Genomic DNA, 19404 nt, shown 5'->3' with positions numbered 1-19404 from the left:
TCACCGTCTCCCACCGCTCTGGACCACAGCCAGGCTCCTCCCACCCAGCTCTGTCTAAACATAACCCACCCTGTGGTCCTTGCCCATAAGGCCCACTGCTAGGTGAGGTCCAATATATCCCTAATAAATGTCAGTGTCGGGTTAGCTAAAGATCCTCCCCAGATCTGAGAGGATGATTTCTCAACAGAAACACCAAATAAAATGAGAGACAGGCAGGGGAAATTAATGGTAACTGTAGTTGGCAGAAGAATGCTCTCTCTTCTCGCTCCAAGACATCTATGTCCTAATCCCTGAAACCTGTGAACATGCTGGGTTACCTGGCGAAGGGGAAGTATGTTTGCAGAAGGAACTAAGGCTGCCCCTCAGCTGACTTTATAATAGGGAGAGTATCGTGGGTCAGTGGGGGGTAGGAGCAATGTAATCACAGGGTCCTTTATTGTGGAAGAAAGGAAGAAAAAAGAGTCAGCAGCCTGGGGAAGACCCTGCTTAATGTTATATCTTTGAGGGTGAGGATGAGGGGATATGAGCCAAGAAATGAGGGTAGACAGATGCTGGAAAAAACATGGAAATGGATTCTCCTGAGAGCCTCCAGAAAGAATGTCAGTCCTGCTGGCACCTTGACCTCACTGCCAGACCCCTGCCAGATTTCTGACCCAGTGAACTGTAAAGTGATAAATTTGTGTTGTTCTTGGTTGGGCGAGATAGGAGAGGGTAAAGGGGGTCAAATATCTGGCAACAAAAGAAGACTTGACTTTGGGTGATGAACACACAATACAATATACAGATGATGTATTATGGAATTGTACATTGAGACCTATATAACCTTATTAACCAGTAAATTAAAATTTTTGAAGTGTTGTAAGCTACTACATTTGTGGTAACTGAGTATAACAGCAATAGAAAACTGACATAGTAAGCTTGGTAAGTAAAGTATGAATTCTTATCTTTTTTTTTCATTTACCACCTTTACATATTTCAGGATCTCCTAAATGATTATATGAATGCCTGCTAACTGAAGGCTACCTACAAACCAGGCACCATGCTGAACACTCGGGTGCCTCTTCTCACTTAATCCTCAAACAGTTTAGGACTAGGCACTAACAGTTCGCCTGGCATATCGTAGGTAGGCTACAGATATTTGTTGAATGCACAAATGGATGGATGGGTGGACAAATTGGCAGGAAATAGGCACTCCTGTTAAAGCACAAAATGATGGAACAGATGGGACAAATATCCCTCTAAAACAAAGTAAGTGGTGATTGTGCTCTGAGAAGAACTGGCCTCCTTGAGTGGTGCCCCCAGAGCTTAGTTCAGAACCGCCCCCAGCCCCCAGCTCCCTGAACCTCCCCCTTCTCCCATGCCTCCCCCCCGCAACCTCCCCCGGGCCAGGCCCACCACACACATACATGCTTTCTGAAGAGCTCCACATGAGGCCCCAGAGCCTGCGGGTCAGCGTCTTTCACGAACCGGACCACGTCCTCCACGGTCCAGGTGGATGGGTTCCTGCTCCTTGGCCGCCTGCCGTCCTGCCCGTCTGGAGAAGGGCTTGAGGCTGGATGGGTGAGCATGGAGAGCAAGATCATTAGACACCAGGACAAGGGCCTGAGCCCCTACCTGTGCTGCCTGCTCACACCTGACCCTCAAGTCCAAGGTGCTGGCCTGAGTGACCTCCTGTGACAGAGAAAGGCTGTGAGTGGCCGCACCCTGGTTATGACCCAGTGTCCCTCCAGCTTCCCTTGTCCACCTTTAGCTGGGGCTTTGGCTTCTGTCCAGGAGGCATTTACCCTCCCTCCTTCCCGCGGAGGCTCCACCAGCATCTGAGCCCAGGGAGACCCCTTCCAGAGCAGCATGTCTGTGTCCTGCCATCTGAACGCCACCTTCCTTCACCTTTAACCCCCAAATCTTCGTTTGTTCTTCTTTTAAGATGCTTTTCAGCCTGGCCGGCATCGCTCAGTGATTGAGCATCAACCTATGAACCAAGAGGTTTGATTCCCAGTCAGGGAATGTGCCTGGGTTGCTGGCCCGATCCCCAGCGTGGGGCATGCAGGAGGCAGCCGATCAATGATTCTTTCTCATCATTGATGTTTCTATCTTTCCCTCTCCCTTCCTCTCTGAAATCAATAAAAATATTTCTTTTTTTAAAAGATGCTTCCCATTTTGCCTCGCATTAAAATTATGCACGGACTTGTCTGCAGCCTCCAGTTATATTTTAATCCTTGAGGGTGATCTTTTTCACCTTCGCCTCCCCCCATTCATTCCACAAACATCTACTGAGCATGTCTCTTCTTTACCAGGTCCTGGGCAAAATGTGTGGTGGGAAACGGTGTCCTCTCATTACGAGGTCTGTAATCATTGGCTTCTCCATTGCTCTAAGTATATAAGAACTGGGTCAATCAATGTAAAATGATTCAATATCTTTTGCAGAAACAGTATAAATAACTTACACAAGAGCCTTGAGTGGGTAATCCTTAATCCCATGTTCAGGCCAGAAAAAAGCTGAGGCTCTGAACAACGAGGCCGCTTTCCCACAGAATAAGCCTATATTAGAAGTGGGGGGGCCTTTGCTCTGTTTCCCTTCTCCAGCCGCAGGGCACAGCGGTTCTCTGCTGTCCCTTCTTCCCTCCACGCTGTACGGTGCTCGAGAAAAGCACAGCCTCCCATTTCCGGTCCATCCTAAATACGTAATGGTTTGGTTGAGAATTGGGGTTTCTTTGACATTTCCCTGCCTTTCCTTTTGCACCTGGAAGAGTCCCCGCAGGTTGTCTGGCACGGGACATTTTTGCCGGGAAACTGTCACTGCCCCCTGGAGCCATCTGAATGCAGATGTGTGCTTATTAGAGATGACTCCACAGCCCTTAACGACATCTGCACTCAACACGGGGATGAGGCGTCACGGAAGCACATTTGCCTCTGGATCCTACCCCATCGGAGCTTCGGCATTAGGGTGATAATAGACGCTCTGATTACAAAGGCTGGGAGTCTACGGTGCCAAGAATGACTTTAGAGTGATCAGAGCAGAGGGCAAGTCTAATTTCCTGTATCTGATAGAAAGAAGACATTCCAGGCCGACTCACAGCCTCATCCATGGGAGCCTGAGTTCCTCTGAGCAAGGCCATGGCACAGGGCTGAGCAAGGGAGGTGTGTGTCCCTACAAGGAGGTGCACCAGGTGATGGCCCTGGAGGGAGAGTGTCCCCCTCCTGGCGCCTGCTGCTCGCTGTGGGCATTTTTCACTTTTCCAGGCTGGAAGGGCTGCAGCCAGGCCTGGGAGCCTCTCTGAGGGGCCTTGAGTCATACAAGACAGAGAGCGGCAGGAAACCTGCCACACCCCTGGAGGTGCTCAAGTTCCAAAGCACACAGACTCCCTCCAGAACAGTGGCTCTCAACCTTCCTAACGCCGCGACCCTTTAATACAGTTCCTCATGTTGTGGTGACCCCCAACCATAAAATTATTTTCGTTGCTACTTCATAACTGTAATTTTGCTACTGTTATGAATCATAATGTAAATATCTGATAGGCAGGATGTATTTTCACTGTTACAAATTGACCATAATTAAAGCATAGTGATTAATCACAAAACAATATGTAATTATATATGTGTTTTCCGATGGTCTTAGGCGACCCCTGTGAAAGGGTCGTTTGACCCCCAAAGGGGTCGCGACCCACAGGTTGAGAACCGCTGCTCTAGAAGGAAGAGAAATGGGACTTTGCGGTGGTTCCAATGGTAGCAGGTTTGTAAAGCCTTTGCAGAGACCTCTGCTCACAGATAGAACGGATCCACCCGCCCCTCCATCTGCTGTGAAGGTGTCAGGAAGACGAATGGGTACGGCCAGGCAGACGTGACTGGACAGTGGTAAGATGTGATGGACGTGAAAAAAAATCTTGCTCCTAAAGGAACAGAGCACGCAAAGTGCTCGCCCAGGGCCTTTAGGGAGGCGGCTTTCTCCAGCACAGAGGATGCTGAGCATGGTCATGTCCATTCACTGGGCTGCTGGAGAGTGAGAGTGAAACCCGACTTGGAACACATGTGTCACTAAAGATGGCTGTTGTCATTTCTAAGCAGAACTCACATTCCCCGGGAGTAGAATGACTATGAATCGGGGTTTAAAGCAATCCCGGCATTCTCACAGCACAGGCACTGGTACTGCTGTCTCCGAGTCTCTCCTGCCTCACACACACACCCACAAGTACATGCATAATTTCCTTTTGTGCATTCATAAGTCAGAGAAAATTTCTTAGCTAACAATGGAGTCACGAGAAAAAGGGAATGGGCAATGAGCTCCGAGTCAGAAATCCCTACCATCCACCAGCTACATGAGCATCTTTGTGTCTCTCGGGTGTGAAATAAGGGAGCTGGTAAGGACCTCGAAGGTCCCTTCCACCTGAGACACTGCAGAGCCCCATTACACCACAGGCTGTCCTGAGCAACACTCACGGGTTAGCCTCTCACACATCTGAGAGCTTCATCTGTGTCCATGTGCAAAGCCCACGGGATGAGGAATCAATAGCCAGGCTCCTGGTCCCTTTCCTGGCCCTGATCATTCTCTATGGGGCTCTGTTTCTTAACTTGTTTCTCAAGAGTATTGTAAGAGTCAAGGGAATGTGTAGCTTTGGGCGGGAGCCAGGTAAGAAGCATCTGGAGGAAAGCCTATCAGTGTCCAAAAGGGAACTAGGGTGCCCTTCCTCGGGCTGCCTGTAGAGCCCCTCGGCCCCCCAGCTAGAGCTGGGTTGGGAGGAGACAGGGTGAAGGCAATGGGGAGGGTGGATCTGTCCTCAGCTCCTCCTCCTCACCTGCTCCAGTAGAATGCACCTTCCTAGAAACAAGGCATGCAGTGCACAGGTGTGGGGGTAGCCCGCAATCTGGGCAGCATCAGGCCATTTAAAAGTGTTGTTTTTCATTGTTTCTATTACAATAGTCCTCACTATGAGGTGAGGGAGATGCTAGCCAGAAGAGGGCCTGCCCAGTTCTTAGATTTTAATCAAGTTTTTCTTTTATTCCTTCAAGACCAGCTGCCCTGCCTGTATGAGAAGAGAGGACGCCTCTAGAGACGAGGAGAGGCCATAGGCTTGAAGTGAGGCCTAGCGGGGCTGATTCATTCCCTGCCACCACTGTGACCTCTGGGCCAGCAACTTGATCTCACCCCTTCTCCTCACTGCCCCTCCTGGCCAACTCCTGCTTCCCCTTCCAGCTGGCTCCTCGGTCACCTCTCCGGGAAGCCTTTCCTGACTCCCCAGAGGAGGCCCAGCAACACCTCCCTACCTGATTCTTTCAGACCATCCGTACTTGTCCTGTGGGGCAAGTCACAGTTGTGATTGAGTGTGTGCAGTTGTTCGGTTTGTCTCTCTGGAGCTGCACCCTGTCAGCTCCATCCTTAGACCCGAGAAGATCCCCTGGCATGTTGTGCTCAGTAAGTTTCTGCTGGCATCTCTCTAAGTCTTAGTGGGCGCAACTCTTCTCCCCAGAATGAACAGACCCCGGCGTGCCTTCAGCCATTCCACCCACATCACATCCAGTGCTGCTCCCACCCTTTTTCTGGCTGAATTGTCTCTGTCCGTCACCGAACACCATACACTATGAAAGCAAACTCCAACTCATGGGAAGCACTTGGGTGCTAATAACAATGTCTGGTTTATTTTGTGTCTTGATTCTGAAGCTGGGACCTGAAGTTGTGTTTGGGAATTCTACAGCAGGTCCTGTTAAAGGCAAGAGTCAGGACGCTTTTGTTGTCTGCAGCCTCTTTATGGCTCTCGGTGATTATGTCCTGGATGAGAGACAGGAGAGAGCTCTTGAATTTTCACCTGAGTATCAGCAAAAAGCAACAGGTAAATGTGTCCTGTGATGACATCCCTTCCGAGTCCACTGACAGAGGTGACAGGTGTGATGTGTCGAGACAGCAGGCGGCCAGGGTAAGGGTTCACATGAGAGGGAAGGCTCGCAGGTTTGTCACGTCATCCATATCCCCTCCCCTGCCTGCAGCCTCACGCAGTGTTTTGGCCTCTGTCGTTTTCATCCATTTTGATTAGCACCACGGGGGGGAAATCCATTGCTAGGTTCCTTCCAGGGTTTATGACTTGGGTCAGACCCTCTTAAAGGGGCAGGGTCCCTTCATACCAACTGCTTTCACTGGGGATGCTGTTTCGGAGCGATATCGAGCAGTTCCTTGGGCACAGGGAAAATGAATGGCCCTCAGAGGGCTCCCAGCGGGCAGCGAGGTGACAAGGGGTAAGGAGGCCAATAGTTTTCTCTCTACCTAATACACTGCCACTCAATCCCCATGGTTTATTTCCACGGTTTCCAAATGTGTTTAGCTGTGCAAATTTTGTTCAAGAAAAGCATACGTAAAGCCCCACTCTGCAAATGCAAAGAGGCCCCGGTTAAAGAGACTGGGGTGTTGGAGTCCTGTCTGCTCCCATCCCCTCTCCCCTCCCCTAGAACCTCCGAGGGTTAGTTGCTCAATAACTAGATATTTAGCTTATGCCTCGAACAAGCAGGCCCCTCTTCTGGGGCTGCAGAGGATACAAATACGAGCAAGAAACCTCACGAAGCTGGGAGTCTGGTTCCTACCATGGGGCCGGAGAGAGGAAGTGCTAGAGACGAGGAAACCAAGAGGCAGTGGAGGAAGCAGGAGAGAAGGAACACACCTAATCGTGGGGTGTGGTGAGGCTGCCACTTGCCTAACCAGTATCTTTTTTTTTTTTTTCCATTTCTTCCTTTGTAATAGAAGCCCTGATTTCCAGCTGGGACCATGGTTGCTTGGAATGGAAACTATATTTCCCAGCTTCCCTTGCAGCTCATAGCCATGTGACTAAATCCTGGCCAATGAGATGCAAGCAGAAGTGGCAACCTCAGTTCAGAGATGCCAGCATTGCCCTCTGTCCCCTGACCTTCCCTGCCCCCTTCCTTCATCTGGATGCTGAGAGTGTGTATGGCTGGCTAGCTCTTTCCGGTATCTGTGGTTCCATTTAGCACCCTGAAGGAAGCACTGAGTAAAAGGGATTTTTGGAGCATTAAAGAGTTAATGCGCCCACAAAGGGTAAACAATTTCACTTTCTGCGGTTATCACAGAGGCTCGACCAGGAATCTCAGCTGTTCATCCTGCAGCAGGTTTGCTCCAGGGAGGCTGGCGGCTGTGTGATTCTGAACATCCCACAGCCCTAGGGCATCTGCTGACTATGAACAACTCTAATTTTCAGGGTATCAGGCAAAATTCTCACTAATATTTCCAAGTTGCAAAAGAGACCTTCAATATTCAGGATACAGTTAGTGGTTTGCTTGGAATGGAAGGCACTGGGAACCGGAGTGCTGTTTCTCTGACCTCCCCAAGACCCTGGGAGGCAGGAGTCCTGAGCAAGGGGTACTCTCCTGGGTACAGCCGGGGCTCCGACAGAGAGGGCTTCCTCAGAGCTGGCCCTGCCTCCGGCAGATTACTCAGACAGCGGATCCGGGTCTAATTCCAGGAGAACAAAGGGCTGGTGGAAATCAAAATAAAGGACAGGAGGATGGTTGAAACTGGGATGGGAGGACATCTCAGGGCTCCACGGGAAAGAGGCAGCAAGGGACTTGGGGAGCTGAGCTCCCTTGAGACCCCTCTGATGGGCCCTGGGTCTCCCTGGTCCAGGGGGACCAGATGGACTGGGACGGGGCAGACAATTCTACAGCAAGTGATGGTTCTCTCCACCCAAATCGTGTCTTCCTCCTACTGCTTGAAATCCTACACTTAGGACACAGGGCCTGAGATGTCACCAACTAGAGGCAGCCTCTTAGGATTATGAGTCAACTCCATCAGGTGGTGTCCTGTGATCACCACCCTGAGCGAGTGGGAGTTGGGTTGAGGAGAGACATGTGAAAGGCAGAGGGACACAGGAATGAGGGTTTTGACAGCCAGAAGCAACATGAGGGCTCTGGGCGCCATGGCAGCAGGGGCAGGTGCAGTGAATGTTGACTGAGCACCTACTATGTGCCAGATGTGACCCTAACTCTGGGGATAAACCTGGGAAATAAACGCTGCCCCTCATTTACTTTAAGGCATTGGTTTGTGCCAGATCCTGTTCCCTTCTCTTGTTCTTGGAGATCAGATGGAACTGCATCTCTCGCTTTTGAAATCTTCTTCCTGGCCAATGGCCCTGAGTGACAGTGCTGGGGAGTGGCCCCCAGGTGCCTCTACACTTGGCCAAAGCCCCCACCCTGGCTGAGGGGGTCTATGCTGTGCCCTCAGGACTGCCTCCCCCTTAAGGGGCCCCTGCTTCCCTCTCCATCCTCAGCCAGCAGGGCCTCGTCCGGGATGGGTGAGCTCACTGAGGGGAGTACACGGAGGACCTTGGATCACACAAAGTGCTAATTGCTGTGGCTCCTCAGGGCTGCTGGCGGAGAGAGCCAAGCCTCAGGACAGAAACGTGGTTTGCTAAGGAAGACCGCCAGCCCCTGGGAGGCTTAGAGGAGCGGGATGAAGACTCTGCCTCCTTTCTCAGCAGTTCTCAGCCCCTGAGTGGATGAGCTGTGCTCTGTGGAGGGGTATGTTCATGTGATCTGCAACTACTAACATTTACTGAGTTCTTACTTTGTCCTAGGCTTTGTACTAAATACACACATGAACTTATCTAGTATTTAAAATCCCAACAAGCTTAGGAGGTAGGTGCTATTATTATTACTCCAATTTCACAGGTGAGGAAACTGAGGCACAGAGCTCAGACTTGAAAACGGTCAGACTTGCTAGAGAGAAAGTGGCAGATCCAGGGTTCCAGCCAGGTCATCCGGCTCCCAGTCCATGTGAGTATCCACTGTGTTCTATAGCTTCTGGAGTTTGAAATGATTTAAAAAAAAAAAAAAAAAAAAAAAAGCATACACACACACACACACACACAAAATCAGAATGGACACTAAGCTATCCCTAGAATGACAGCACTTTTGTACTTCACACCCCGACAAGCGACCTGTAACAGGTGAGACAGAAGTGTTGTCACAACCAGGGCTGCGGGCATTTGGCTAAACTCTGGTTCTGCCCATCTACCAATCTGTAGCCACCGGTGTCACCCACTACGCAAGGCAAAACTCTTTACTAACATCTGGTTCCTGGCACAGAGCTAGTCCACGCCTCTCAGACCCCCCTAGAGGGATGTGTGGCCAAGTGGCCAGCTCCTGCCAAAGACGTGGGAGCGGGAGGGATGCGACCAGCCCAGGCTCCGGGAGGCTGTGCCTTCCCCACCTGCTCCTGCCCTCTCCACCGCTGGGTGCTTGGGGCTCGGAGGCCTGGGGGAAGCAGAGCCACAGACAGAGCCTGGGCCCCTAGGGATGCACCCACCAACTAGGAACACCCACCTTAGTCTCTTGAACAAAAAATAAACCTCTATGGTACTTGAGCCACCGTAATTTTGGAGTCTGCTAACTCCTACAGCCTCGCCTACTCTCTAATGCATCATTTCCTGTGCTTATCGTCACAGCCTGACCTCAGCTGTATTCAAGAACGACAGACATTCATGAGGGACTAATGGAAACTTCTGATTTCCCAGTGTCCCCGCTTTCAAACAGCCAGGGTCCCCTCCTCCCCCATCTGCGGTGGTCCCACCGGCCCAGGAGGGAAGTCACAGGGGGGCCCATGCATGCATTACGTTACCACATCTGTTTCCTTCCAGAGAGGTCCCATTCCTCTTGGGGCTGCAGCCTGGGGGCCTCAGCCCGGGTGCCGAGGGGCCTCCGGAGGACAGGGGGCTGGTGCGGGGACCGCCGGCGGCCGGGCCGCCCCCGAGGGGGCCATCTCCGGAGTTCTGCCTCTTGCAGTACAGCGCGGAGGCGGGGGGCACGGAGCCCCGGTGGCTGAAGGCGGGGCCGGCGGGGTCCAGGCTGTAGCGGCTCATGCCCGCAGCGGTCGCCAGGCGGCACTCTGCGGTGGCGAAGGTCTTGGCTAAGCGGAAAGCAGGGAGAGAGGCGGCGATCAGAGCGGTTCCAGGGGAGCCTGGCCTGTCTTGGCGAACCATCCCCAGCAGCCGGGCCGCCGCCTGTGAGCACAGGAGATGAGGAATGGGCCCCTCGGCATAACCCCAGGTAGCTCACCGCCCAGCAGAAGCGCCCGCCTCACCAACAAAGCATATTATCCTCCCGATGGGGAGGTGTGTCCTCGGGAAAGTAACGATCTTGGTGATTGATGACTTGGAAATAAGATTCAAACAAAAGTCTTCCCTACCCCCTACCCCCCATGGCTCGGCCCCTCTGGCGGTGTCCCGGGGCATGTCTGAATCCCCCTGTGCTCTCTTCTCTGGCCCTCCATCACCGCCCCTCACCTGGCAATGCTGGGAAACCGGACCCCTCATACGCTGCGGGTGGGAATGTAAAATGGTGTAGCCTCTTTGGAAAACAGTCTGGCTCTTCCGCAAATGTTTAAAATAGAGCTATCATATGACCCCGCAAATGCACTCCTAGATATATACCAAGAGAAATATTCACACAAAAGTCTGTGCATGAATGTTTACAGATAAGTATTCATACTAGCCAAAACAGACCAAATGGCTATCAACTGATGACTGATTAAACAAAATGTGGAATATCCACACAACAGGATATTACTCAGGCATACAGAGAAACGAAGGACTGATACAGCTACAGTGGATGAGTCCTAAAACATTATGCTACATGAAAGAAGCCAGCCACAAAAGACCGCATATTAGTGGTGCCACTTCTATGAAATGTCCAGGACAGGCACATTTATAGAGACAAAAAGCGGATTAGAGGCCGCCTTGGGCATGGAGGTTGAGGGGATTGAGGATGCTAGCTAAAGGTATGTGGTTTTTGAAGTACTGAAAATGTCCTACATTTGGGGTGGCGGCTGCATACATCTGCAAATATACTAAGCACCATTGAGTTGAACCCTTTAAATAGGTGAATTGTATGATATATGAATTACATCTCAATAAAGCTGTTTTTAAAGTCATTGCAGAAGTCCAGTGCCAGGTGTGAACATGTTCTTGAGAGTGTTGTACAATCAAGTCCGACTAACACTTTGGCTGCTAGGACATGAGTGAGCCGAGCAGCCTAAGGGTGTGTGCGCCCTGTGACTCACCCTTTGTGGCTAATGGAGGGCTGCAAGATGTCTTCAGAAACCTAGAACTCGGTACCTTCGCCTTGATGGACTATATTGCATCTCTTCCCTCTGGGTCAGAAGACATCAGTAGGAAGATTCTAACAGGGACCAGGCTACAGAGCTATGTATGAGGCTGCTTCATGAATGGAGTGAGAAGGAGAAATACTAAACATTTATTGAGCACCTACTCTGAGCCAGCATCATTTTAAGCCAGTGAGTGGTAAAACTGTCATTATATTCTCTTTACAAGCGAGTGCTTATTGTCTGGGACGCTAGTCCTTCCCGTGTCCCCAGGGGCAGATGCCCTGATGTACCTGCGGAAGCAGCTCCCAGTGCTTGGCATCCAGAAGGCACTCAATACATATCTGTTGAGTAGACATTTGGGCCAGTTTAGCAGGATATGTATTAAAATTCAGATGATAAAGGATTAAATATAAATTCTTCATGTAAATGAATGATAAATAATGAAAAAGAAATTGAACTGAAACATTCTGTTTATTCAATATTTTAAATCCGAATTAAATATGTCTATGGAATTCTGATAGTCTAAGGTAAAGAATGACGTAACTCACCAATCTGCACTATAGTTGAAAAACACAGATGCAGATGGAAAACTGTTCTCCTATGACAGTGTGGAAATGGGAAACAAGGGAACAGAATGTGATTGGTTTAGAAACCATGGATGAGATCAAAGGGCCATGATCCAAATGAATTCATTGGAAACTCAAACCAACACGAGAGAACATCAGGCACTAGCCCTCTCCTCAGCAAAGGCTAAGCCAGTGATTTGGAAGTCAGCTGGCGGACAACCATGGAGACACCACCAAGCCCCAGCCATGGCTCTGGGAGTGGACATCAAGGTCAGGTGCACACACCAGGTGCCCTTCAGAACTGATGAGGTGCATCTGCTCAAACCCAATGAAAACAGCCTTCCTCACCTTTATGAATAGGGGCGCCGATGCTTACATGGTACCTGACTGATACAATGAAGGCCATCATCCAACCACGGGACTGCAAAGGGCCTTCACAGAACACCCAGCCCAGCAGGTCCAAGTGTTACATGTGTCCCTCTGGTGGGACAGGGGATGAGTTTAGGTGGGACTTGGTGTATTGGTTTCCTAAGGCTGCATAAATTACCAGTGACTTGGTGGTTTAAAACAACAGAAATGTATTCTCTCACAGTTCTGGAGGCTAGAAGCCTAAAATCAAGGTGTCAGCAGGGCCAGGCTCTCTCCAAAAGCTTCAGGGGAGGGTCCTTCCTTCCCTCTTCTAGCTATTCAAAACCTTTACACTGTTCAAGCCATGAAGGCATCCCCCATAGAGGTAGATGAATTACAGGTATGCAGGACTTCTGGTAGCTTAAAAATTTAATAAAGTGGGACATACGGATTGTTTGTTACCTAAAACAACTTTTTAAAGCTGGGGAAAAGAAGCACCAAATCTATACTTGGAGAGAGAACTACACTTTTCAAGCGGTTTGGTGGCTGACTGGTGAGTGAACACCAGATGGGGCCAGCAGACCTGGGATCGTCTAGCCCGAGTGCCCAGCCACTGCACACAGACACGGGCAGACAACGTTCATGGTCCTGGTCTCTGGGTTCTTAGAAAGTCCCTTCTCATCTGAAATGAGCTGTCTTGTTATCTTGGCACCTCTCATTAAACAAGAGGAGACCACCAGCTCAGCAAAGCAGGGCCAACAAAAGGTGTTTTATGCCCTTCCCTTCTATCACCCCCTCCTCTGTCCTAGAGACTAAGGATGCTGCATGTAAGTCATTAAATCTTTCCTCCAGATAAAGGAATAATCAGCTTTTGTCTGACACAGGAGCCTGCCTACATGGACAAGCAAATGCACAATGCACATTCAAAGAAGCCTGCCACCTTTTCAGGGTTCAGTGTTGGAACCCTGGGTTTAGGGTCCATTGCTAATCTGTGGACCACGGTTTCCTCCAGCCACTGTCTATGAAGCCTGCCCATAGTGAGACTACTGAACACTCTAGAAGAGTTCAAACCCACTCAAGCCTCAAGCGATACCTGCTTGCTTCTGAACCTGACGCGTGTCTAAGCCTCTCTGTTGGGGTAGCAAACTCCAGGGTCAGGAGTGCGTGGACTCCCCCTCTTCCCCCCTCCCCCACAGAGGCCTCTGCGAGGCTTCCAGGATGCCTGGTGCAGCCCATTCCTGCTGTCCTGATGGAGAGTCAGGTGTGGCACCCAGAGAACCTCCAGAGAAGAGCAGGAAGAGGTAGATGGACAAGAAGAAGAAACCAAGAACCAGAGAGAGAGAGAAAGTCCCAAGGCGCAGGAGCAGCACAGAGAGGGAAAAGGGGTCCCCACGTAAAAAAACACAGACACTCCTGACCGAATGTCAGTTCAGCTGGCGTTGACCCTTGTCATTTAGAACCCAAGACCTAACGTCTCCCAGTTAAGTAAACTTGGACTTGAAAAAATTAAACTGGCACTTTACTTGGATTCTCTAACCAAATGAAGCCCTGAAGAGCAAAATACCTCCATCTGCAAAATTATTCCTCAATAATACCTATTCATGCAACAATAACCACCAATTCCAGAGCTTTAGACACTATTTTCTCCCAGTTCTCTTCCTCTCTCTTTCTCCCTCTCTCTCTCATTCTCCCTCCCTCCCTCCCTGTCTCTCTCTCTCTCTCTCTCTCTCTCTCTACACACACACACACACACACACACACTCACCCTCCTCTCCCCACCTTATCTCCCCACGTGGGTCATAACCTCCATTTACAGGAGCAGCTGCACAGGCTGCACCCTTTCTTTCTTTTTTTTTTTAATATAGTTTATTGATTTTTTACAGAGAGGAAGGGAGAGAGACAGAGAGTTAGAAACATCGATGAGAGAGAAACATCAATCAGCTGCCTCCTGCACATCTCCTACTGGGAATGTGCCCGCAACCAAGGTACATGCCCTTGACCGGAATCGAACCTGGGACCTTTCAGTCCGCAGGCCGACGCTCTATCCACTGAGCCAAACCTTGGGATCAGTTGCCAGCAGGTCTGCCCAGCCCAGCAGACCACACAACCCTGCCCAGGCTGGCAAGAAGGTCAAACCCCCCCGCCGCCCCCCCCCCTCCCCGGGGCAGTGTCCAGAAGGCTCCATGTGTGAACAGCTGGGCCGGGCTGCTTGAGAGAGGGCCGCACCACAGACCTCTAGCCCGCAGACCCAGATTAGAAAAGCAAGTACTACAGCCAGCCTGATAACACTGCCACTCCAGCAGCTGGGAGTAACTTCCCCAGCTTCTCCTGGTGCCACCGCCTGAGGAGCATGGCAGGAAGCTCTGAAATGCAAAGAAAGAGACCTGTGAGGAGAGAGGCCGAAAGAGGAAGGGGCAGGAGGGAGAGGCCCCAGGGAACAGCAGCCAGTCCCCAGCACAGCTGCGCCTCCCTGCTCCGATCAGGGACACGGGCATTGTCTCCTACCTTGGGTGACGCTGCCACCAGACAGCCACACACGCTCCTCTGGGTGCCCCCGGTGCCCACACCTGCTCCTGCTGCCGCGGGAGGCAGAGAGGCCTCCCTCCCAGGGCTTCCTATGGCAGAGACAGTAGCTTCCCTCCAGCCCCTAGCCGCTCTCACGGAGGCTCTGCTGGAGGTTTGCAGATTTCCTTCTCTCGGGCAGTCCCGCCCCTTGTTCTGGCTCAGATAAGCTGTGGTGTTTTCCCTGAGGGCCCTCGGTGGCCTCTTGTCCCAGCCTTCCCGGTTCAAAGGGCACCAGGCCACACCACCTATGAGGCTCAGCATTTCATTTGCTTCGATTACATTTCCCCTTCACTTGGTCTCTGGCCAGTATAGATTTTCTCTTTAAGCGTGTCTCTAGGTTCAGCTCCCTCAGCCCTCAGCCCTCGGATTGAACCTATGACTCCCCTCTGGTCCATTTACATACGTTTATATCCTTTCTCCCCTAATGAGATGCACAAAAGCCACCCATAATTTTAATGCCTGTCACCTAAACTTCTTTACTCCTCCTCAATGGTTCTGGTTAATCTACACAATGTTTCCGGTTTGCCTAAGACTTTGTTCTAAGCCTATGGGTTGAATTCCTCCTGTGGAAATTTTGCCCAAAGGCAATTTCGCCCAAAGTTAGCTGTTTGGAATCGTGAATGGCCTTTCATTCTCAGGAGGAGAGCAGGTTTTGTAATCACCCCTCCACTTGCAGCTTTGCCAAGCCTCTGCCCCAAGGCCCATGGGAACTTCCCAGAGGAGGGGGGGCGGGGGAAGGAGGGGACTTCCACAGTCACTGTTTCCTTAACAGTCCCCACACTTTGGGGACTTTCATAGAACTCTGAAGAAATTAAAAATGATTCTTAATCAGAGAAATGTTGAGTCCTGGAATAGAGAGAGGACGCCTTGTAACTTTCAGTTCTAAACGGACACCCTGACTTTTAGGAGGGCTCCCAGTACTTCCCAGTGCTCGTCATGCTCGGGGAGCAAGCTGCCACGCCTCGGGGTGCTCTGTGGAGAGGTCTCTACTGCAAGGAATCAAAGCTTGTGGGGAACGGAATCCTGCCCACAGGCCCGTGCGTGAGCTGGGAAGCAGATCCTTCCCTAGCTGGGCTTTGAGGTCCTTGCAACCGTGTGGGAGACCTAAGGCCAGAGGACTCAGGCTGCGCCTCAACACCTGACTCACGGACACTGTGAGATATTAAATGCTAATTTAAACCACCAAGTTTTGGGGTAATTTGTCACACAGCAAAAGGTAACTGATACAGATGGGGAAAGGTGACTTGTTTCTTCCTCTTCACTCTGCACATCCCAAATGGAAGCTGTACTCATTAATTCAGTAGCAGCCAGGCTGTATCTGCTCTGGAGTAGCTGTCCAATTCTCTGCCAGGAAAGTTATGGGCTTGCTTTCAGCAAAGGGTTTACGGCTTAGGGATGAGACCCAGAAACTGCGCACTGAGAGGAGAGAGTGTGTGAGTTTATCTCAGACGCTTACGGGGTTACTAAGTTACTTTAGCTCCTCTGGGCATGCTTTGCCATTTTTACCCTCGTTCTGATGCCCCGCCAGCAGATACTGGTGTGGATAAGCGAAGCGGCAGATACTACCTTAAGGCCCACCACAGGTCCACAGGGTATTGGTCCAGGGGAACAGTCCAAAGGGATGGATAGAGTCTCCAATTATAGCTACTGTGAGCCCTAAGAGTTTGGGGATGGCTATATCTCATATACTCGGTCCTTGTTCCCATCTGTCTTGGTTCTGATGTATGAGTCAGAGAACTTGGTCCCCATCTTCTTGGATCTCCTTCGAGGCCTGGCCCATCCCCTACATCTCTTCCATCACAGGCAGGAGACTCTTTGGACAGAGGCCTCTGCAGCTGACCCAGGAGTCCCCAGCCTTGTCTGGCCAGTTAGGGACTGAGGGGTGGGGGTGTCACATAGGCACAGTAGCCTCACAGACAAAGAAGCAGATTTCTAGTAGATTTTTATTTGAAGAGAGAACATGGGGCAGGGGCAGGGGTGTGTTTCAGAGAATTTCCGAGACCAGCCCTGTAGGAAGAAAGAGTCCATATGGCCTCTTTCTATGGGCTCCAGTTTTCCTCCACAGCCCCTCATAGAAGGGGCTCTCCAAACAGCCAAGAGCCTCATGGGCATTTGCTGTCGCCACCATTCTGCTCCTCTGGTCTTGGGTATTGGCATCTTTAACCCACAAAATGATTTCTCTTGTGATCCTAATTTTTTTAGTTGCATTTTAATATAAATATTTTATATTAAAATATTATGAAATTGGTCAACATGGTTCAATATCATGCCCTTTGTCCCATATTTGACCTACAGTGGGAGGGGAGGGTTCAACAACTTAATTGGAATATTCATTCATTCATTTAACCAATAATTATTGAATACATATCTTGTGCTTCCTCAGTATCTATAGGACTCAAAGGAGATCCTAAGCCTTCTCATGTAAAAGGATCCAATAAATTAGTGAACATTGTAAAAATCTATTTTAAATTCTACAAAAGCCAGGCTTTTCTCTACAGGTTATATTTTTCCCTTTGACTCAATGTTTTAAAACATGTACTGATATTAGAATATAATGAATATAACATCATTGAAAAAATAATTAATAGCTTTTCCTAAAGGAATCCTATTGGCACACAGGCAGAACTCAGATTAGGAACCCCGCATTGGCAAATGCTCTCTACTCCGTGCTCGGAAGGTACATGAGGCCTTAGAATCTGCTACAGAACTTGTGGACACACTTCTTTTAAGCTTCCCATCAAAACTCTCTGCGAGGGTTCTTCAGACCTGAGCTTGACACTGATACTTTGTTCTCCTTCCAAATGACCCCCTTGGCTTGAGACCCAGACAGCTCACAGCTCACCTCGTTCCCATGGCCCGTGGCCGTGACGGGACGAACACAGCTCTGCAATGTTCCCATCAGCAGCCTGCACCAAGGGGCCGCAGCTGCGGCCAAATCTGGAGACACACTCTTTCCTTCATTTCCTTTTTCCCATCTCTCATTTTATACATCATTTAAAATGTCAGATCAAACTGTGCCTCCTGTCTGGGGGAGCAGGCCACATTGTGTGGGTTTCGCAGAGCAAGTCCTCCTGTGTCTGGAGTGACGGGCTCTGCCTGCCCCTGACTGTCACCCAGCAAGGACACAGCTGGAGCCCAAGGACGAGGATGAAACACTGCTGGGGGCCGAATTAGAGAACCCAGGAGAACAGAGGATCGGTGTACTTGCAATGCAGTTTCCACCTGTGAGATTTTGCTGAATGGGGGTGGGGGTTGTTTTGTTCTTTTAATTCTTTGCTAGAAGAAGTGACACAGGTGTACCTACCACAAGCCACTTGTGAACACGTGTTTTGTGCGTCAGGCTTCTCCGCTGGGAAATAGGACACACACCCCACCTAGCACGTGTTTGGGCCCTACAGACAGACCAGTTGGGGAGGAAGAGCAAAGGGCTAGGGAGGAGAAGACCTGAGTTCAGGGTCCTCCCCACTTCTGCCTTTCTGTGTGGCCTCGGCTCTATGGCTTTACGGCATCACAAGTAGGGGGAGTCCAATACAGTAAATGTTTGCTGACTCATTCAATGGATGCTTCTGTATCAAGGAACTCATGCTTTGATAAACTCTATTTCCTCTTTGGAATAAACAGTCTTTTGTAAACATAGATGTTCTCCGTAGAGCTATGATATTAAGCAGATTTGTAGTTCAACATGGAAGCAGATTTGATTTCTAAATGCTGGGTGCATAAGTTCCACCATAAGGAAACACACTGGGAGTGTCTGCTACTCCAATAATTTTCTAGCTCAAACACCACAGCCAAGGAACAAAAACATCAAGCCTCAAAAATAAATGTCCTTCCTTATCTCCCACCCCTACCACCTGCATATCAAAAGAGCTTCTCAACAAAAACTAAACAATTTGTTCCCATCATGTCACACCTTCAAAAGGCAGGAAACCAATCTCTACATTAGATCTTGCAGAAGAGTTCAGCTACCACATCTGTGGTTTCCAGATCACCCCTGCTCCTGGCGAGGAGACAATTTGGTCTGTTGTGTTGCACACAATTTAAGTCAGTAAATATTTACCGCAGACTAGTTATGTCTCAGGCTCTGCTGGGGACTATGTTCCTTTCCCCAAGTCCCTCTAGCAGGGAGATGAGATCTAGACCCAGATTCCGGAAAGACCGGCAGAAACAAGTGCCACTGTGGCTGTGTGCACAGGGTTTGGGGAACGGAGACCCTGCTGCAGGTGGTTGCCAGCCCACACTGAGAAATTCGCTTGTTGTCATTCTTTCCTTTCTTTCACCCTCCTCCCCAGCCCTGCAAACATCCTCTTTTTCATCTGGATTTGCACACGTGCCATCCCCCTGACCTCTCTGGGCCCTCATGACCCTATCTTCCTTTCTAGCCCATGGTTGCCTCCATGGGACACTGGAATAGCTTTAGTGGCAACACTTTTACAGGGGAGGCATTGTCGTAGCAGAAGAAAACTTATTTTACTGAAAACATGAAATAAATTTTCCTATGTAAGCAGGACTCGGTCAGCCCACCCTTGTCGCTCAAAGTGTGGTCCCCAACCAGCAGCAGCACCAAGAGCACCTGGGCACTCACTGGAAATGCAGGCTCTCTGGCTCCTTCCAGTCCCCTTGAGCCAGATTCAGCTTTTAAACATTTTCAGATGGTTCCCGAGTACATTAAAGTTTCAGAAGCACTGGCTAAAGCTTGTTTATCATTGAGATTTTTTTTCAATATTCAAAGGTAAGGTAAACTTTTCCCCTTAATCATTTCATGATGTCTAACAGAACCACAAATGCTATCAAGTTCATGTTTCTGTCTCCGTTCTCCTGAAGCACCCAGAG

General features: G+C 50.0%; 1 protein-coding gene across 5 annotated transcripts in view; it reads right to left on the bottom strand.

The window, feature by feature from the left end:
* SCML4 (Scm polycomb group protein like 4) overlaps positions 1 to 19404 on the bottom strand; it is a 92474-nt gene that overhangs the window by 12294 nt on the left and 60776 nt on the right. Inside the window, exons 1-4 of one of the 5 annotated variants that reach the window (XM_059700796.1) lie at positions 14515 to 14589; positions 11051 to 11169; positions 9611 to 9898; positions 1407 to 1552 (exon numbers count right to left, since the gene is read on the bottom strand). In XM_059700796.1, the coding sequence (XP_059556779.1) occupies positions 1407 to 1552; positions 9611 to 9851 (387 nt within the window). In that variant the 5' untranslated portion in view covers positions 9852 to 9898; positions 11051 to 11169; positions 14515 to 14589. Of the gene's footprint in view, positions 1 to 1406; positions 1553 to 9605; positions 9993 to 11050; positions 11170 to 14514; positions 14931 to 19404 lie in introns of those variants that run through there. The other 4 variants (XM_059700794.1, XM_059700795.1, XR_009453444.1 and 1 more) reach the window with 4 other exon arrangements.

The sequence above is a fragment of the Myotis daubentonii genome, chromosome 6, assembly GCF_963259705.1.
Source record: "Myotis daubentonii chromosome 6, mMyoDau2.1, whole genome shotgun sequence".
Lineage (NCBI taxonomy): Eukaryota > Metazoa > Chordata > Mammalia > Chiroptera > Vespertilionidae > Myotis > Myotis daubentonii.
Note: the sequence above shows the minus strand (reverse complement) of the source record. Positions and strands in the feature narration are given on the sequence as shown.